At 33.0% G+C, this 15,048-nt stretch overlaps 1 protein-coding gene across 1 annotated transcript in view; it reads right to left on the bottom strand.

Moving 5' to 3' along the window:
* LOC111056062 (SCY1-like protein 2) overlaps positions 1–15,048 on the bottom strand; it is a gene marked incomplete at its 5' end in the record, with an annotated part of 129,230 nt that overhangs the window by 24,435 nt on the left and 89,747 nt on the right. Inside the window, 2 exon segments of the mRNA XM_039431607.1 lie at positions 101–166; positions 10,349–10,602. Of these exon segments, the coding sequence (XP_039287541.1) occupies positions 101–166; positions 10,349–10,602 (320 nt within the window).

Below are 15,048 nucleotides of genomic sequence, written 5' to 3'. Positions count from 1 at the left end.
CATACGATGTTAGGTTAGGTTAGAAAACGGACAGAGATGGCACGGTGCACATTGAAACATCATCATCATCATATACATGTGGGTCTGTTCAGCGACTTACATATGCTGATGGTACGGACAAGGTACTGCCCTCACGAGATACTGATCGGTAGTGGAAACCGCCCCCCTGTGTGGACACATTTTTACATTACACCCTGTATATAGTGCAGAAATCATAATAACATGTTGGTAGAGTACAACAAAAATAGTCATCCCACAGAAGCACATTGGAGTGGAGTGTACTGTAAACAATACATTGATAACTGTAAGTATAGGTAGCCTAAAAACGTTCTGATAATGCACTGTTGTTGCTTGTAAATTTGTGGATAAATAAATGCTGAAATTTAAAAAAAATTATAATAAGGCGGGCGAAGCTTACATACAGATACCATCGAGGTTAAATTATAATAGAGATAGATAGACTGCCTTTATTTTAACCTGAAGGGCTTAGTCATATAATATCGATAGTTAGGTACTAAGTAAACGTTATACACATCAAAAAGTAAAAACAAATCTTTCTACACAGTAGGCATCGTAGACAACCGTTAGACCCAACTCACACTTACGCGACTCAGGTCGAGAAGAGACTCGACTCTAGTCGAGAGCATGTGTTTTCAAATGGTGACACTCAGACCAGTCGATTCTAGTCTCCGCGACGTCACCAATTTGAAAACACATGCTCTCGACTAGAGTCTAGAGACTAGAGTCGAGATCAAGTCGAGAGCATGTGTTTTCAAATGGTGACACTCAGACCAGTCGATTCTAGTCTCCGCGACGTCACCAATTTGAAAACACATGCTCTCGACTAGAGTCTAGTCGAGATCAAGTCGAGAGCATGTGTTTCCAAATGGTGACACTCAGACCAGTCGATTCTAGTCTCCGCGACGTCACCAATTTGAAAACACATGCTCTCGACTAGAGTCTAGAGACTAGAGTCGAGATCAAGTCGAGAGCATGTGTTTTCAAATGGTGACACTCAGACCAGTCGATTCTAGTCTCCGCGACGTCACTCATTTGAAAACACATGCTCTCGACTAGAGTCTAGAGACTAGAGTTGAGATCAAGTAAAGAGCATGTGTTTTCAAATGGTGACACTCAGACCAGTCGACTCTAGTCTCCGCGACGTCACTCATTTGAAAACACACGCTCTCGACTAGATGAGTCTCTTCTCGACCTGAGTCGAGTTAGTGTGAGTTGAGCCTAACACTTCTTAAAAAATACAAAAATCTGCAAAAACAGTGCCTATATGATTCTGCCATTGGATTGGGAAGGATTTTCATTCAAGAGTTACCAGTACAGTATTGAAATTTCAATAGAGGTACCTACTTATTCTCTGTGATGTTCTAGAAAACTTGATAATTGTTAGAAAAAAGAAAATTCTTTATACGGTAATCATTGTCATAATCATACGGATCATGGTTCTGTAATAAAGGATCTACTCTTACATTTTGTTTTGGCTAGAGATTTGCAAGTTAGTTGACGATATAGTTTATATTTTTTGGATATAATTGTGGCTATATATATATATATAGGCTCATATGGCTGTGTAAATTGGACAAATTCAATTATATGAAGAGAATATACTAAAATGAGAAATGTATAGCTATGGAATATTTGAAGAAATAATAATTTACAATCAAAATAGGAAGTTGAAAAAAGAATAATGCAACTGGTTCTTTGGGACATTTTGTAATCTAGCTAGAGAAAATTGGCCTTCAAAAATAAAAGTTAGCATTTATTGTTTAACAGCACTATTAAAAATCATCTCCCCCAAGTGAGAAACTCACTGCAAAATATTGTAATAATGTAATAAAACAACAATATTCTTTTATTGATCATGTTGAAGATTGTTGATGGTGGATGCTGGTCGATATGAATGGCAGGATTGAAATAAACATAACAAACCATGAAATAAGAAAAAGTCCCATAATGAACCATGAAATAAGAAAAAGTCCAACTTAAAATTTTAATAAATCTTTTACCGTTAACAATGTACACATTCTATTATCACTGTAACTTAATTTGAATAGGATCAATCCTATATTGAATGAGAAAATTATTGAGAACTATGAAAGTTCAGATATGCAGCACAATATCTCATTATATACTCAATTTTAATAAGCAGTTAGGTACATTAGTTTTGAGCTGTAAAGTTAATGTTTGTCTTTTGAGAAAAGTGGAAAGTGGAAGATGTTTTTGGAATGCTGGATCACTTTCTATTTAAATGTGAATTGTATGGAAAGGGATAAATTATGGTTTTAATTTCAAGTAAGAATCTGAAAGATATAATAATTAGTGATCATTTCTTCTCTAATTGATTAAAAAAATGATTATTAATAAACAGGTATCTTTTGAGAATAAATAAGTAGCCTTCCTATTTAAGAAGATTTATTTTTTATTTATTTATTTATTATTTATTTATTATTTATTTATTTATTTATTTATTTATTTATTCATACTTTATCATACTTTATTGGTAGAGAGATCCTTTTGGATGTTCTGCCTCACCAAATTACCCAATGTCATTTCTGATAACACTCAAGACAATAGGGAATATTTCAAAAGAGATACCATTGCTCAAATGATAAAAAGTTGATCTGAACATTTAAACTTGGATAGCTCATTCAATATTGAATTAAGTACTCAATTTAACTGAATGCTTTAGTTGAAGTTTTTCCTGTGAGTTGTGAAAAAAATTAATTTGAACAGAATTTTTTATTTTTCTTCCAGCAAAACAGAATACCGATTTACCGTTATCAATCTCTAATGAAATAGATGAGCTCACTCTTCCCAGTTCAAAAGGCTTCAGGAGATTGATGATTGATAATATTACAACCGAAACTGTTTTTACTTTCCGAAAGTATTGCTTTCCGAAAAAAATTAAGGTACCCCAATTTCTAAATTTTTAGTGTTTCGGAAAGTATCGCTTTCCGAAGAAAATTAAGGTACCTCAATTTCTAAATTTTTGCTTTATCAATCAATGAATTGAGTATAGTTTCAACATGGATTGAATTTGTAAATCAACCACAATTACATCTTAACTGCTAAAAACATCATCGTAGAAGAGATTTCACATTCCTCGTGTACATTTTTAGAGAGATTTACCAACAATATTCGAAGAAATGATCACTTATTAATTTTACTACTGCAATTTCACATTCACAGCTTGTCTCCATTTTAAAAAGTGGATCATTGGTAGGCTTTCTGATAATGTATCGAACAATATGTTTAAAAATTGCTGCAACATTTTCAATTAGCTGGTTGAATATATTAATTTATCAAAAAGAGATCATTTCTAAAAAGTCAACTATAAAACTGAAAGCCATTTAGATGGCCTCAGAAGAGGAAGTAGATAATTTATCAAAAAGAGATCATTTCTAAAAAGTCAATTATAAAACTGGAAGTCATTTAGATGGTCTTAGAAGAGGAATTAGAAATAAAAAATGTATAATAGTAGATGTGATTTAGTATAATGGAAATACATGTGTCGTTGAAAATGAGATTGATTGAATAAAATTCAAGATGTTTAATGAATCGAAGAGTAGATTTACATGAAAATGAGGTATAGAAGAGAAAAAGATGAAGAGAATACATTCATGAGACAAAGTGTAGTATACAGTTTATTGGAAAAAATTGAAATTATACTAAAATTTTCGATATTAGAAGAACCATGAAAAATTACAATATTAATTACAGATAAGTTTTGATTTTTTTCTATCATCAACTACAAACAAGAAGAAATTTAAACATGGAAATCTTTCTGTAAAACATGTTATAATATCTTTAATTTCAAGCATTTTATAACATATGTAAATAATTTTCCGCTTTCTCTCTATTATAATTACCGAACATGGAAGTAAGAAACTCAGTTTTCTTACTTCCATGTCACCGAATAAAGCTAATCTAGTTATTGTTCTTTAGTAATAATTGTATAGAGCTACTCTCTGGTATCATATTGCTATATATTTTCTTATTTTGTGATTGCTGACCTCTTGATTTTGCAAAAAATTGTTGCATATAGAATTAATATTCATTCAGATGATAAAGACATGTTTTTGTGATTTTTCTGGCTTCAAATTTATCAAGTTTTTTAATATTTTTCAATTTATTAAAGCATTTTCAAGTGTAATAATAATTTGTTTCATCTTTCTGATCAACCGAGATACAAATTTTTTAGTATAATGTATATTTGGACTGTAAATTTTTGTGATCTTTATAAAAGTGTTTTCATAACCTCATTTGAACTATTTTTATCAGAATTAGGGAGAGGAACAGTTTTGGGTTTATCCTGTTGATTCTCTTCCAATCATTAATTTGATGTTGTGATTAAGGAATGTAATAAATGTAATGTTTGACATTTTAAATGTATTTGATCTGTTCCAGATTGATTCCAAGTACCTACAAGGAATAATTTATTCAAACTTTTATTTCATATTGCAGATAAGCAGATATAACTATTGAAACAGACTGGGATATTTGAGAATATTGATTTTTAAGTTTTTTATTATTATATATTATTTAATTATTGCAAGATTTTTGATAATTTAGTGTTCAAGTCCCATACTAGAAGTAATAAAGTTGGTAGAATAAGGGAAGTATAAAATACTAGTACTAGACTAAATTGTGAATTATAAATATTGGATAGGACGATAATTATTAATTTATATTATAAAGAATGAAAATCGTTAAAAGAAGTAAGAAGTATTGGATAGACTGATGATAGAATAGATTATAAGAAAGAGGTGGATTATAGAAGTAGATAATACGACAGATAGTGAAGGATATTCGTGAAAGATAAGAGTATGATAATGAGGTGATACTATGATATCAAATAATCACTTTTTTCGATTAACGATCATTTTTTCACCATTCACTATTTCTTCAAAATCAAGCACAGCTTCTTGAGTTGAGAGAATTTCTACAAACTTTTCGGGAATACAACTTTAATGAACATTATACCCAATATAATAATTATTAAAAATTAAAATTAGATCTGTATATCCATTCGAAGACTAGCTTAAAAGTCTACCTGTCTCAATATTCATGTAAAAAAAAAAAAAACAGGCAACGAAAAACAGGTATTTCAACAGAATTCACTCAAGTCAATTGCTAATATCCTGTTGTTTCTTTCCCAATCATTGATTTGTTTGTTTTTTTGAGTAAATAAAATATTTCCTAAAAGAACAATACTCGATATTTGAGAACAACATGATTTCTTTGGAATGTGTTTATTATGATAATGGTCAATGTAATTTCTATTAATTTTTAACTAATTTGTTATTTATTCTAGACATTCCAGGTACCCTGATAATGGTGATATGTTGTATTTACCTTGTCAAATGTAGGTTTAATTTTGATTTCTGTCTTGACCCGTTATTTGAGTCACCGTCACTGATATTTTATATATTGATAAATGGTAATGTGTTGTGTTTACCTTGTAAAATGTAGGTTTAATTTCGATTTTTGTCTTGACCCGTTATGTGAGTCCTGTCACTGATATTCTATATACTATTCTGATATTTACCATGATATTCTATAAGTTAATACTGTGAATGATGTTAAATGTTGTGTTGATTCACATATTAACTTTCAAGTTTATTTGTCACAAGCTTAAATCCAACCTTCCTGATAATAAATTGTAAACTATTTGAAAATCAATCAATTCCCTACATAAAGAGAATGTATTACATACAGTACGCTATGTACAAACATAAATTAATCTATTCTAGAAATTACACTACATTGGTAGATAGTGAAAACTACAAAGATTTATCTACGGTAGTTAAAAATGTGGTTGAATAGTAATGTAATGTGTAGTAAAATTCATATCAAGTCTTGCTTGAAAAATAACACATTTTTGATAAAAACAGTTCTAGCTAAAGCCTGGTTTTCACTGGTAGAATAAAATAGTGGTAGAGTTCTCTGGGCAAGTACTAACTATCTTGTGAACTCTCCCAATGAAAACGTTCGTGGTAGAGTAGAGTTATAGTAGAGTAGAGTCATGGCAGAGCACTAGTTTTTCTTCAGTAGAGTAGAGTGGGATAGTACTCTACCACTTGCTTCCCCCACCACCGCTTCTAACTCTACTCTACCACTACTATGCTAATGAAAACAGTCTCGAGCAAGTAGAGTAGAGTCGTGCCGTAGGATTTCAAGTTTAAGAACTATTGTTATTTATTAAAAAGTATTTGTGCCGTTTGCACAGTTGAGCTGCGTTTACACCAAAGTTAATAACAAAATGTTAATAACTTAATCCTTATAGATTCTATTAGATTGAACATATCTTATCATACACATGATAAACATATGTGTTTGACAAGTTCCGTTCAATCTAATAGAATCTATAATGATTAAGTTATTAACATTTTGTTAGTAACTTTGTTGTAAACCCAGCTTTAAGGTTTATTCTAAATTTCATTTTAAACAGGATTAAATCCATATCAAGTCTTGTTTGTTATAATGTGATTCATTTTGAGTTTAAGCCACCAGCTGATCAAATTCAGTTTAAGCTTCGACTGTGCAAACGGTCCCAGTTATTCATTAAGAAGTATTTATTAAAAAGTGTTACTTAGTGTTTAAGTGTCAATTTATTAAAAAAATATTTACATTTTGAGGTTAGTTCTGTTCACTAGACAACACTCTTTAGTCTTTACCTACTATTCTCAATTGTAGTGAAAACAGTTTACTCGACCAAGTAAGGCTAGCTTCACACGCTTTCGGTTTCATTCGGTTCGGTACGTTTTCGGTTCGTTACCGAAAACGAATGAGGCTTTCATACATGTCAGGTTTTAATTCGTACGGTTCCAATTAGGTATTTTCTTCTCAAACACAGCTGTGTCTGTATTTTCACAGTTCATGCTTGTATATTTAAATATAAAAGCTTCTGTTAAATTGTGATATGTTATTTCTTGAACAACAAAATTTTAAAATTAATTAAAAAATGAGAATTATTTGAATAGTTTCTTTTTAATTTTGTTAATTTTTGATGTTCAGAGAGATGATTTTTTTGAATTGAAAATTTGTTCTTGTTTTGACACATGGTATATAAACTTCATCTCTTCTCTCCATTGATGAAATCATGTAATATTCGTGGAAAAAAATAATAAAAATTCTCCCTGAGTTTTAATTTATATCTTTCATATTTTTTAGCAAACTATTCATTGAGAAAGAAATGTTCCTGTGAACTAACAGAAATGAATTGACCATATGATTTAGACTTGGAAAATTTTGAAACAGATAATCACGATATCAGTTTAAAATAAAAACAAAAAAGGCAAGCGTGTGTAAAAGACTTTTTCCCGTTTCCCTAGCAACGAATTCGAATATGATGAAACCTATTCGTGTCGAGGGGGCGTTCGGTGCTATGCGGTTGCTATTCGGTACCGAATTCAAACCGATCATCGTTTCACACTTATCGGAATTTGCCGAAAACGAAACGAACCGAAAGTGTGTGAAAGTAGCGTCTCGCCAGCAACGAATTGAAACCTGATGGAATTTATTAGTGTCAAGTGGGCGTTCGGTTCTATGCGGTTTCTATTCGGCACCGAATTCAAACCGAATTACCGTTTCACACTTATCGGAATTTGCCGAAAACGAAACGAACCTAATGAATGTGAAACTAGCCTAAGTGAGAGCAGAGTTAACTCGGTAGAGTTAGTATACCAGTTACTTGACCAAGTAAGTAGAGATAGCTCGGTAGTGTTTTAGTATGCCAGTTACTCGACCACTAGCTCTACTAGTGAAAACCAGGCTTAAAGGATAATGTACAGGTGTTCAAGTGGAGTTTACTAAAATTCGTGTAAGTTCTTTGATGATGTTAGTGAGTATAGTGTTGAAAATGATTGTGATGGTGTATGTAGCCTAATATTGGTTTCCACTATGTGCCAGTAAACTTGTCTACTATGTGCAAGACTCCAATATTCCAAACTCTATGTAAAACTCAACTCGCTAAAATTTATTTTATTACAAATACTAGAATTATAAAATATAATGGTTGTGCTTGACTATTGTTGAAACAGTGCTATCAACAATAAATGAAAATTAATCAGTTGTGATTGTTAAATATAGTAAAAACTTTGAGAAAACACCTTTGAAATGTTTTTATTGTAGTCATCTATAAATGTAACTGTGCCAAATAAAAACTCTATTCTCATTCCAGTTTTCAATTGAGGGAGTTTCGATGTTTGATCAGTTTTGAAAATGAGTCAATAGAACTAGTCAGTATATGTAGGTAATGGAAATAAAATAATCATACAATTTTTCTTTTGGAATTATAATATCTATCATACCGATATTTTGTATGTTATTGTATATAGTAGTGAGTTATGGAATGATAGAATAGTGTTTTTAAAGCTCATAAATCACAATAATAACCCTGAACTTGGATCAGTTTTATATAAAACTCTGTTTGGACCTAAGATCATCTGTTGTTCCCTCCTGATGAAATTTGAAATTTGAATTCACATTCAAACTCAATTTGATTTGAATTCACATTCAAACTCAATTTGATTTGAATTCACATTCAAACTCAACTTTAATTACGAGCTCAAACTGAAATTTAATCTCAAATTCAAACTCAGTCAAACTTGAAGTCTATAAATAAATTTATATTCTTAGAAAAAAAATCGGAATAAAAATTGATGATTTGTATTATCAGTAAATAAATTAAAAAAGCTCCTGATAAAAGTAGGTTCGGTTCACTTAGAAGTGACATTACCCCCTATCAAAATCATAACTGGTTCCCGTTGAATCAATAATGACAATTTGAACTGGAACTCAATTGACCACTTTAATGAACAGTTCCATTTGATTAACCAAATTAAATGAACTGGAATCAAATCCCGGTTTCTAGGAAACTCATTAAATCTAATAGGCCATTAAATCTATATAGGTTCAATTGTCCATTTGATTTATTATGACCCGGTTTCTAGGATATTAATAAATCTAATGGAACACCAAACCTAGAACTAGATTCAATACGGATTTAATTAGTTTTTGAACTATTTTTCACGATACTATAGTCAAGTTTTTTGAAGGTTATTAAAACTAGTTCCATAGAGAAACATAGCGTAAGTAGATATCCCATGGTATAGGGCGTTTATGTTGCAACTTTTACTGTTATCTCAAGCTGATTACTGTCGATTATTGTCGATTTTTACTGTTTTGACCAGGTAAGTGTGTATCAACGGCACTATATGAGAGACTACCAGCGTCACACAGCTTTACAGGAAAGAACTACGTGGACTATCGGTTTGAGATAACAGTAAAAGTTGCGACATAAACGTCCTATACCATGGGATATCTACTTACGCTATTGTTTCTCTATGCTAGTACTCACTAAATGCAACATCTGTACTCATCTATTTCACATTCTATAGGAATCCTACTAGGACGAACTGCTAGTGAAAAAGTAGTTTTCGAACTATTTCCACGACACTACAGCCAAGTTTTTTGAAGGTTATTAAAGTTAGCACTTACACGTGGGGGGCGCTTTCGGATTTTTAAAATCCATTTTCAACACTCCGGATTTAAAAAAAAATACGAAAACGCTCCACATGTGAGTACTAGTTTTAATAACTTTTATTCAAAAAACTTGACTATAGTGTCATGAAAAATATCTCACAAACGAATTTTTCACTAGCAGTTCGTCATAGAATGTGCTTTTTCCAGCCATTGCCATTAAGATTCCAAATATTTAAAATTTATAATGGAGCTTATAAATAAGTAAAATCTAAGTTGAGATTATTATATTATAGACCGTACAAAATTACATTTGACTTGGAGGAATATGCGGCGCAGAGAAATGGAGGGAGATCAGCCAATTACAGTGATTAAGAGAGAGTCATAGGTAGAAGCGCAGTTGCCAATTTGTCAGTCATCTGACTGCTTTCAGACAGGAAACTTTGCATGTGTAGCATGAGCACATGAACAGTCACTAGAAGTTGGAGAACGCTGGCCGCTTCAAAACGGCAACATCGCGCCTCTGTCTCCCTCCCGCTGTATGCTCTCTCTGCTGCGCATGTCCATCCCAAGTAAGAAGTAATTTTGTACAGAGTATAATGTTGTATATTAAATTTATCAAGTGTTCTAGAAACCGGATCTTTTTGAATTTATAGGTTTAGTGGCCAATTAGGTTGAAGAAATGTCCCAGAACCCCGAACTAGTTTCTCTAAATAACTACATTGAATTTTAAGTTACTGTATTAATGATTTATAATTGATAATATTTATAATAATAATTTAATAATACTATAACTTTATTCAATTTTATAGAGTAATATTATTGAATACAGTAGATTTATTCTACTTACGGTTGGGGGCGACAGATTGATAGTGGAACCCCTACGCTCCTGCGGGCCAATACTAGAGTGACGCCTGATGGGCAGACCGCCGCCGCCTGGGGTGCCGCCTGGCGAGGAGGCGCAGGATGGCGCGATGCGGATCTTTGGCGTCATGAGAGTGTTGTCGGACAGACGTCGGTTGGGGAAGGCGTTCACGCGCAGGAAGTTGGAGTCTGGCGAACTGGGTGATGCACCAAACCACCAGCCGCCTAGCATGCCCGAATCTGCAAGTCCAAACAACAATAGTTATTTGTATATCTAGAGTGAAAAATACCACTTTTTCTCCCTGAGGGGAAAGATTGATGCCCAAGGCGAAACAATTTCCCTGAGGGAGAATAGTTATTTGTGCAACTAGTGCGCAAAGTGTCAGTTTGCTGCACCGAAAGAAACGTTTACGCCCGAGCCGTAGGCGAGGGCGGAATGGTTTCTTGAGTGCAGCAGAGGAACTTTGCGCACGTATTTCACATTAAGTTTTTCCTACAGTTACCATTGAATATGAAAAGTGGGTAATTATGGGTAAAATTGCCTGAAATCCATCAAATGTTTTTCTGTGTAATTTTATTATTGATAAAAACCTTAATCCTAAAATCCTAAAGTCCTCGCTGTCCTTGGTTATAATATATAATGAATAATAATTAGCGCGTTGTGCTTGGTTGCACCTCTGCTCACTATAGCAGCCACAGCAGTCACTGTTACCAACTTCATTTTGATTTTGCTGCACTGTTGCTCCATATAACCTACTAAGTATTTTGCGTTGCCATGTTGCAAATCTGGAGTGCAGAAAAATTTTTCCCGCACTAGAGCGGAAAAGTGATTCTTTGCGTTCTGTAATCAGTGCAGCAATGGCCACTTTTCAACGTTACTGTAGGAAAAAACATTTTTCACTCATGATGTATACAACATTTTTCCTCCACCTAAATTTTTAAAAAACTGTAAATAAAATGATTTTAAAAACTTACGTGACAAGTAACAATGTGTAACAACATAACCTAAGAAGTAAACATCTGACAGTAATCACAGTTCACTGCTGACAGCGCTATATGCTTTCTGTGGACAAAAGTTGTAACAACAATGGCCGACTCATAACTATAACTATGATGAAGTTTGCGTTTCAAATATGATTAGTTGATGAAGAATATTCGTTGGCTGGTATTTTGAATAACATGGAATATAGAAAAAATATTCATACATTTTTATAGTTTACTGATATGAGGTTTGTAATAATTTTATCATACAAACATAATTATATTTCATATATTGATCAAATGTCTGGTTGAGGTATGGAATTTAGTTGGTTTAATGACTACTCTATATGCTTTCTCATCTGAGCTCAGACCTTCTAATCTATTTACAATGTTAGTTTTTAAAATAGAGATGCTTCCCATGTTATTGAAATAGAATTACTTTTACTTCCTAGGGAGTTTTTCTGTTTTTTAGTCCCGAGAGCGAAAAAGTGACACTTTAGTATTATGTTCCAGGGAGTAAATTAAAGTACTTTAGACAGTCGGTGGAGGAAAAATTTATTATTTACTATGGTTAAGATCAGAGAATCTGACGCTATATTAGTTGATTGATTAGCTTTCAATTCAATCCATTCACAGCCAAAAATTTTCTACGAGTAGTCATTTGAATAGTTGATACAAGCACATAAACTAGTAGTAACATAGAATATACTTGTAATAATAGAAAATAATAAGCTTCTCATCATTGGTAGATTAGTTGATTAGGTACAGACATGGAGGAGGAGGACGAGGAGGAGGAGGAGGAGGACTAAGAGGAGGATGAGCAGGACCACGAGGAGGAGGAGATGAAAAGGGTAATAAGGAGGAGGGATAGGCTGAAAAGGAAGGAAAAGAAACAGAAGAGGGAGAAAAATGAGAAGAAGGAGAAGAGATGAAGGAAAAATACAAAATTAAGAAGAAGATGAAGAAGAAGAAGAAGGAGAAGAAGAAGAAGAAGAAGAAGAAGAAGAAGAAGAAAAAGAAGAAGAAGAAAAAGAAGAAGAAGAAGAAGAAGAAGAAGAAGAAGAAGAAGAACAAGAAGAACAAGAAGAAGAAGAAGAAGAACAAGAAGAGGAAGAACAAGAAGAATAAGAAGAAGAAAAGAGGAAGAAGAAGAAGAAGAAGAAGAAGAAGAAGTAGAAGAAAAAGAAGAAGAAGAAGAAGAAGAAGAAGAAGAAAAAGAAGAAGAAAAAGAAGAAAAAGAAGAAGAAGAAGAAAAAGAAGAAGAGTCATTCTCACATTTTTTTCAACCTCCACAACAAAATGACATCTACGTGGGAAACCTTAATGAGAAAAGTGGAGTAAATAATATGTGTGCTTGCCTCCTTTATTGAATGAATGTATTGTATGTGAATCATTGATGTTATTCATGCTGAAGTTACAACATAATGATGCTGTTTATTTATGTTTATGCTAACAATATGTGAAGTGAATCCCACTAAAGCGTCTAACATTGGCTCCATGAACTTGTAGTTCACAAGACCGAACATTTACAACAAAATTGACAATACAGTACGAATTTTGTGTCGGACTTGTGCACTACAAGTTCACGGAGCCTCTATAACAACATTGCCAATCGATTTGCACCGTTCCCAGGACATCTAACTTACAAGTTGGACATCTAACTCCCGCTTCCAACGGCTGTGAAGCCTACGGCTGTTAACTTTGTTTGTATACAGAGGATATTTGATGATGGTTTGTGATGCAAGGTAGTTTCAGACAATATGCATGTAAGCTGACGCCCTGTTTGCCACTGTGCATTGTGTGGTTTCGTGCCTATTACAACAAGCAAGTTATGGTCTTTCCATCTCTATTGGTTTGCTCCGTCACATTCAAAGTAGCTCCTGTGATGCCCTTTCATTCTTAGTTATAACAGGGACAATGTGATATCCTATTCCTCTATGACTCTATGTTAATAAGTTTTGAAACAGATTCTGTTCTACAATCTGAGAATTTCAGTTTGATTTCTACATAGATTGCAGGTTTGATACCTAATGAGATCGGACTCCCCAAACATGACCATGTGAAAGTTTTGAAACAGATTTTGTTCTACAATCTGAGAACATGACCATGTAATAGTATATTTCGCACCTAGGGCTGAAAATGAGACTTTTCCGGCTCGAAATCGGTTTTCAAGTCCGAGGCCGTAGGCCGAGGACTAGAAAAGATTGAGAGCCGGAAACACATTTTTGCCCGTGGTGCGAACTCTATTTTTCGCCACACAGAAAAATAAAACAATATACATATATGAGAATAATTAGGCACTTCCGAAAGCAAAACTGGAAGGTCATAGCTCTAGCAAGACTGAGGTTATCTGAATATCAGGAAATTGTCAAAGTATTTTTATTTTTATTCTGATTTGTCTAAATAACCTGAAAGATTATGTTCAATTATGTAAGAGGTTGAGTTTATACTTTTTATTCTTCCAAATGACAATAAGATGATAAGATGATATTATTATAAATGTTTTGATTCTTGAATAATGAACACAAACAATGAAAAGTTTTTTGATCAGCTGTTTTAGCACAATTGAAATTTGGCCAATCTGAATGTCAACGGATGATTAGGTTAGAAGCTCTATCCTACTCTGAAAGTAGAATTTGAATATTTTATAATATATATCTTATCTGTATTTCATTCATCCAAATGAAATGATAGTATATTATTGCAGAATACTTTATTCAATTTTAGAAGCATAAACTGATTCCGTTTCATAAACTATTTTGTAAACACGTTCACATCAAATCAGAATCAGCTGACTTCAAGGTTATTTTACAGCCCTAGGGCCGTAAAAATTTTACCGGCCTGGTCAGAAAACAATCATTTTCGGCCTCCATATGACGCACGAAGACCAGCTCATTACATCCAAGTGGGGCGAGAAAGTTTTTAAACAGATTTCGTTCTACAAACTGGGAACAAGATCATGTATAATTTTCCATTCCTGTTGAAAAGGATAATACCTATTTTTTCAACTATACAGAGATAATTTCGAAGAATTGAACAAATTGTAAATATTGAGTAGAATCATAAAAATGATTAATGATTATTGAGTAGAATCATAAAAATTGAGAAGAAGTTGATATCTAAACAGTAGAAAAGCTTATAAGCAGAGCAAGATTGAGCTTCTAACTGAATTTTTATTGATTTCATCTCACCAACGAAAACAGAATACAGCAAGAGCGACAAATCAAGTCATTGTTCATACTGGATAAAAAAAATTCATAGTCAGTTGAGTCAATCTCGAATAAAAATATCTCTCACATAAATAAAGTCTGCAAGTTGTCATTAGTCATTCGGAGGAGATGATAGGCCCTCGGTCTCGACTACCTAAAAAGTAGTCATCTCTCATCACCATCCCTCTCACTCATAACCCACGCACAAGCCTAAGAGCTTATGTGGGCCTGAGCCACAAATGGCGACCATGTGCTCTCCTAAAATTTAAAAATTGTAGATATATGTTATTTGTTGCAACACGTGCTCTGAACATATTGTATTTAGGAATATGAACGCTCGAAGAGCTAGAATAATAAGAAGAACCGTTTCTCAAAACTATTGAGAATGCATTTGAATAGCCTACCTAGCCAGATGACTGGGGTTATTATTCTTTTCAAAGTAGTTTGAGACAAAATCATTCTGTCATAGAGAATTGCTAACAATATATGATAACAG

Source organism: Nilaparvata lugens, chromosome 6 (genome assembly GCF_014356525.2).
Source record: "Nilaparvata lugens isolate BPH chromosome 6, ASM1435652v1, whole genome shotgun sequence".
Taxonomy (NCBI): Eukaryota; Metazoa; Arthropoda; class Insecta; order Hemiptera; family Delphacidae; genus Nilaparvata; species Nilaparvata lugens.
This window is presented reverse-complemented; position numbering and strand designations above follow the sequence as displayed.